General features: G+C 40.2%; 1 protein-coding gene across 4 annotated transcripts in view; it reads right to left on the bottom strand.

Moving 5' to 3' along the window:
- NCOR1 (nuclear receptor corepressor 1) overlaps window positions 1-6219 on the bottom strand; it is a 51888-nt gene that overhangs the window by 9909 nt on the left and 35760 nt on the right. For 2 of the 4 annotated variants that reach the window (XM_010024344.1, XM_010024322.1), the window contains exons 28-34: window positions 4581-4664; window positions 3799-4055; window positions 3089-3449; window positions 2342-2566; window positions 1453-1662; window positions 561-710; window positions 70-162 (exon numbers count right to left, since the gene is read on the bottom strand). In XM_010024344.1, the coding sequence (XP_010022646.1) occupies window positions 70-162; window positions 561-710; window positions 1453-1662; window positions 2342-2566; window positions 3089-3449; window positions 3799-4055; window positions 4581-4664 (1380 nt within the window). Of the gene's footprint in view, window positions 163-560; window positions 711-1452; window positions 1663-2341; window positions 2567-3088; window positions 3450-3798; window positions 4056-4580; window positions 4665-6219 lie in introns of all 4 variants that reach the window. The other 2 variants (XM_010024329.1, XM_010024337.1) reach the window with 2 other exon arrangements.

Raw genomic sequence — 6219 nt, 5'->3', positions numbered from 1 at the left:
AAAGTCCAGCAGGGACTGAAGCAATCCTCTCCCTCTCCCGCTCTCGTTCTCTTTCCCGCTCCCGCTCACGTTCCCTCTCCCTTTCCCGTTCCTTCTCCCTCTCTCTTTCCCGTTCCCTTTCAGCATTTGCAGCTGCGGAAGCTGCCAGGTGTGTAGGGTGTCCTGAAAGGTCCACAAAATAAAATGAAGTAGCAGAAAGAGATACTCGAGGCTCAACAGCTTTTTACTAAAGTGGTTTTTATATAGGTAGAAGCTACACAGCTTATAGACCCAAATTCCACCCTTCAACACATACAATATGAGGTTAGTGAAATCATAATCAAATGACTATAAATAAAAGACCTGACAGAATGAGGCAAATTCTGAATTTGTCAGTGCTCCTAATGTAACTACAAAGGATATCCTTAAGAAAACCTTTGCTATCCAAGCAAGAAGTGCATGCAAAAAGCATCACCTAAGAAAACATCAGAACATGACATTAATGAAAGCTAAAGAAAGATGGTTAATTATTTCAGCGTGTCAGACAACTAGAGATACCAACAAATCACAAGAGCTCTTACCTGGTGACAGAGAAGCAGGATTGTAAGGCCTGGGGGGAAACGTAAGTTGGGTACCAGGGATATACGTGATTCTCTCCATGGGTGGTGTGCTTGTTCCTCCAGGATGAGGCACTAAGATAGTGGGAGCCATATTGTTCAGGTCAATAATTCCTGTTAGGAGATGACACATGTAAGAATGGCGATTCAAGGATAGACCAATGACCCACACATTATATATTCTGTTCATTAAAAAGGTCAGCAGTGAATGCTTAGTGGAAAAACACAGAATTAGGCAAATGCAGAGCTGTATTCCCACTGGTTACACTCTCTTAGATCTGGCAGTCAGCAATTTAACTTGTCCAGATTCACACTTTCTCTGTTTGAGGAGTTACACTTTCACAGGACGTCTTTTTACTTTCAGTTCCTTCCTGCTGCTGTAAAATCTCCAGACTGATTTAGGCTCTTCCCAAGCCTGCAACACCTCACACACATTTGCTAACTCTCTAACACAACACCTTTAAACAATCACCCTACAAGGTTTTTCACAAGCCTTACCCTTTTAGCTGTTGCTTTTGAAGAAGCTCTCATTTTGATACAATTCTCTTTTCTGAAGTTGAAGACGAGTTAAATATACTTCCGAGTATCAATTTAAACCAGCAAAACCAGTCTAGTTTCTTGAACACTAAGTCTTACAGCCTTCCCTTTAACAATACTGATTACATATGTAGTTTTCCTTTATATCCACAGAAGCTAGTTAGAAGTATGACGACACACTTGCAAACACATCTCTGCCTATGCACTTGCATGCATACGCACAAACACATATATTTATAAGCAGCAACGAAACAAACCAACCAATCAATCACATATCCAAAACACACTTTAAAGAACATCAGAAAAAACACAGGCATACCTCTTGCTCCCGCATACGGGAGAGCTAAAGTTTGCTCTCTAGGGGATAATCCTCTTGTTACATCCGGACGTAAGTTGACTTGCATCTGCTGTGAGGTAATGTAGTCATTTAGGATTGTCTGTCTTGTGTTCTCCATTGCGTAAAGCTGATACTGACTTGGGTAGCCTGGTGTGGGTGAGAGCTGCCTTTGGAACAGGTAAGCAGCAGCAGCTGAGGGTGAAGGAGGAAAAAAACCCAGAAGGTTTAGGAAGCATCCTGGGTGATATCAAATGGAAGTTTCAGATGTCTATGTAATTTGAATGAGAAGCACTATCAATTCTCTCTAGCCAGTGCCAAATGAATTCAAATAGTATTTTAATACTGGTGTTTTATTGAATTTATGCACTGTATGCAGAAAGATTGGAGATATGCATAAGAGACTTAATTAAAAATATAAATCCTGAAGTTCTGAAGATGTAAAGGGCTGAAATACCTAAAGAAGGTTAAAATACCTCAGAAGTGGACTGATGGATAGGTTAAAAGGAAGTCTACTGTATTTAGCATCACCAGGGATGACCTGATAATCCCCCAGTGAGAAAGAATCACAGTCCTGAATGGAAAAGTCCTGATTACACTTTAATTCTATAGCACCTTCCACATCCCTCTGCATAGCTTTCCTGAAAGCTTTAACATATTTCATGAATACATATCTAAAAATACTGTCTAAACTTTACAACAGAACAGAAGCAAGCTGGCAGCTTCTAAAAGAAAGTTACAGCCTTATACAACCATATTTTCCATGTTTCCTGACTAGATAATAAACAACCCCCAAAACTGAAATCAAACCACAACAGTGTGTATACATATAACCTCTTATCAAGTTAAAACAACTCAACATGAAAGTATTTACCAGGATCCAGAGCCCTGTGAAATGGCATAGCAGGATCTAAATGAGGAGGGAGGTGACTCCTATAGACTTCAGGAGTTGCTCCTCTATGATGAGGGTCAAAAGGACTGTGAGTCACTACAGGATCAACCCCGGGGACTGGAGATTTTGCTGGCACGCTCTCCCTCTGTGTCGGAGTAAGTGTGTTTTTCCTTTCGTGATTTGCTGGCTTCCCAGAAGATATTCCAGCTAAAACCAATGAAAACCTCAGATCAATAAAATGCCTATTTTTTAATAGAAAATTCAGCTGTTAAGTATGCACTGGCTCCCAAGGAACAGTCTAGAGGATCTTGCAATGTGATACAATAAACCACAGAAAGCATTTTATATCACAAACTATTTCTGGTAAAAATCTAAATCCTAAAGCTAAGATTACTTACGCTTCACCATGTTACCTTCCTCATCTAGATACCTCCATAGGAATAGCTTTTGCCCTTAAAACATTACCCTTGTAGGTAACTCTTTTGTTATGATCCATAATTAAATGCAAATTGAGACTGAATCGTCTTCCCACCTCCATGTTACAATATGGCAGATTTTAATTCTCTTATTTCAATTAACATCTTACAGCATTCCAAAACTCCTTCTAGCCACCCTCCAAATTGAGAGAAGCCATTAGAATACAAGAATGGATTACAGAAAGAAGTTTAAAATTAACTTAAAATGAAATCATTAAAACTTCTTGTCTTACTCTGGATAGGAATAACATACCCTCACTAACTCTATTCAGCATAGGTGAACTCCTGGACATTGGACTCTGATAGTTCACAGGTGTCCTCCGAGCATTGGTATCATCATAAATCCCAGGGCTCAGCTGTGATTTGGGAGTTTCATGAAGAGTTGACCTGAGAACAGAGGGACCAGAGCTGACTACTGACGTGTGACGGGAACGTACTGCATCCCCGGTCTTCACATCTTCATATTTTCCTCGCTCCACCACCTTCACGTTTTCTGGGACCATTTCCAGCTGAGGCATTCCACGGGGAAGCTTGCTTGGTCCAGTGATTAAAGATTTTACATTATGTTTGATGGCAGACTGGCCAGAGTTGCTTTCATATTTTATGGGTGTGCCCTGAAAAGGAGAAAAACCTCAGGTAAGGTTATCTTGCAATGCTTCATGTATGGTAAAAACCTCACATTGCTGACATTGTAGTTCATTGCTTGCATCACATTAACACAGAATATAATTGGATCTTAGCGTCTGTTACTTGTCAGTTCTCTCACATTTGCTTGCAAATATGTTCCCTACAGGTGTATCCTCAGGATTTATCTAATACACAGAAAATATGTTTAAGCTTTGTAAGTTGGTAGCTTTCTTAAAACAAAACACCCCCCATTTGAGATTATTCAAATATCCTGAATTGATTCACTCCTGCCTCTGTAAGCAACTGTGTGAGCGTAGTAGCGCTTTTTGTATTCACCTGAGATATGGAGCCTTCTATGATCGGCCTGGTCGTCTGCACCATTTCAGGAGTCTTGCGACTTTCCTGGCTTAATAAGTCCTGTCTTGGTATTTCATGGATGGAACGACCCATTTCTTTTATAGTAGTGACTCCATCATATGGTTTCCCCTTAGTAATGGCTCCTTCAAATGTCCTTATGGGAGGTGACTCTCTCTTAATCTGTTTAGGGTATTTCAAGCCTTCTTCAAAACTTTCAGCTGTTGCTCTTGGTGTACCTTTTATAGAAAGAAAGAGTCACATGGCTGGTATTAGTAATTACCAAGTCTCTTTTTTCATAAAAAGAGCACATAACTACATGTCATAATAACGGACCTTTGCTTTGCTGTAATCTCTAGTATGTTCTCAAGACTAAGAAAATCACCACAGAAGTAATACTGAACAAATATTCAATACATTACTGAAACCATCCCAAGTTACTTCAGATGCTGAAACAAAGGAAATAGCACACATCTTCACAGGTCTGGGAAGCTATCAGTGTTCATTTACAAAACAGAGCTAATTGCCAAGTATTTGTATTAAAAAAAGCCTGATTTCCAAGAAGAAATAAAATGCTGTATTTACACACTAGCTTTGTGTACAGCACATCAGAAAACTGCTGATTTATGCTCTGAAAAACATATTTAATAAAGTAAGCTCCACCTTTAACACAGTTACCATTGTTAACATCAGTTTTAAGATTCAGAAAACCAGATTTTTGAGGTTGCAATTAATGCTTGCCTTCTAAACTCACAATATTTTACCTTGCATTATAGAGCCAGACAACACTGTTCTCTCTTTCAGTTCAGCATGTGGGCTACCCCTAGGCAGTGCACGGCATATTAAACCTAAAATTAAAATGAATGTAATTTAGAGAATTAAACAAGTGTTCAAAAAACCCAACAAAACCCTCCTCTTTCTTACATACATCACAGATAGTATCTGCATCAGGGTAGTGCCTGGAGGGCCTACCTCAGCATGCTAGGCATTGTAGCAACATGTTATAAACACCATCCTGCCCTAAAAAAAAATAAGCTTTCAGTTGAAGTATTCATGCTATTACATTCCTGCAAGTTTTAACATACTTAGAAAACACAAAGTATTTTTTATAATTAAGCTTAACTCTTGCCCCAAATGCAGCCACTGCTTTTCTCTTACACTTCACTTTACTTACAGAAAGGTGTTCATGATGGGAAGCAGAACAAAAAGAAAAAATACCTCAAAATATACCTCAGCATCTTCCAAATTAATCAAAGTTCATACTGAATCATCTGGGAAGAGCTGAATTTACTGTTCTTACAGTAGGAATCTGAATCAAACCCCCAAAGAACTCACGATTTTCCACAGTCTGAGGATAGAAAATGTGTCAGAGTGCCAAGATACAGCATAAATGTATCGGAGCAGCTTCTCATATCCCAGAAAAGCCCAAAGATGAGGCAAATGCATAAGCAACTTAAAGGCAAGACTGAATTTCTAGATTCTAGGAACTTCTTATTCATATTGCTCCATCTGCTGAAAGTGTACACAAAATCATAGAATCATAGAATAGTTAGGGTTGGAAAGGACCTTAAGATCATCTAGTTCCAACCCCCCTGCCATGAGCAGGGACACCACACACTAAACTATGTCGCCCAAGGCTCTGTCCAGCCTGGCCTTGAACACCTCCAGGGTTGGAGCATTCACAACTTCCTTGGGCAACCTATTCCAGTGCCTCACCACCCTCACTGTGAAGAACTTCTTCCTTATATCTAACCTGAACTTCCCCTGTTTAAGTTTAAAGCCATTACCCCTTTTCCTACCACTACAGTCCCTAATGAAGAGTCCCTCCCCAGCATGCTTGTAGGCCCCCTTCAGATATTGGAAGGCTGCTATGAGGTCTCCACGGAGCCTTCTCTTCTCCAGGCTGAACAGCCCGAACTTTCTCAGCCTGTCTTCATATAGGAGGTGCTCCAGTCCTCTTATCATCCTCGTGGCCCTCCTCTGTACTTGCTCCATGTCCTTTTTATGTTGAAGACACCAGAACTGGACACAATACTCCAAGTGAGGTCTCACAAGAGCAGAGTAGAGGGGCAGGATCACCTCCTTTGACCTGCTGGTCATGCTTCTTTTGATACAGCCCAGGATACGGTTGGCTTTCTGGGCAAAATAGTCTTTAAGGGCTACCCAAAGACAGGGTAAAACCCCCACACTTAAGGAGAAAGACTCCACAGTTCAGGTGTGCAACATTTTCTTGCATTTGTATTTTTAAAAAGCAATTAGAAAAGTTATATGATGGCCTGACTTGACCTTTGCAGCCTTAGTTTCATTACAGTTTATTAAATCAAAATAGTACTAGGGATGCCCTGAAGCAGGATACAGCAGCTGTGCAATCTTCTTCTTGGCATAATCGAAGAGGTTTATTGC

Source organism: Nestor notabilis, unplaced genomic scaffold (genome assembly GCF_000696875.1).
Source record: "Nestor notabilis isolate BGI_N333 unplaced genomic scaffold, ASM69687v1 scaffold19470, whole genome shotgun sequence".
NCBI classification, from domain to species: domain Eukaryota; kingdom Metazoa; phylum Chordata; class Aves; order Psittaciformes; family Psittacidae; genus Nestor; species Nestor notabilis.
The sequence above is the reverse complement of the archived record's forward strand: the minus strand, read 5'-3'. Positions and strand labels throughout refer to the sequence as shown.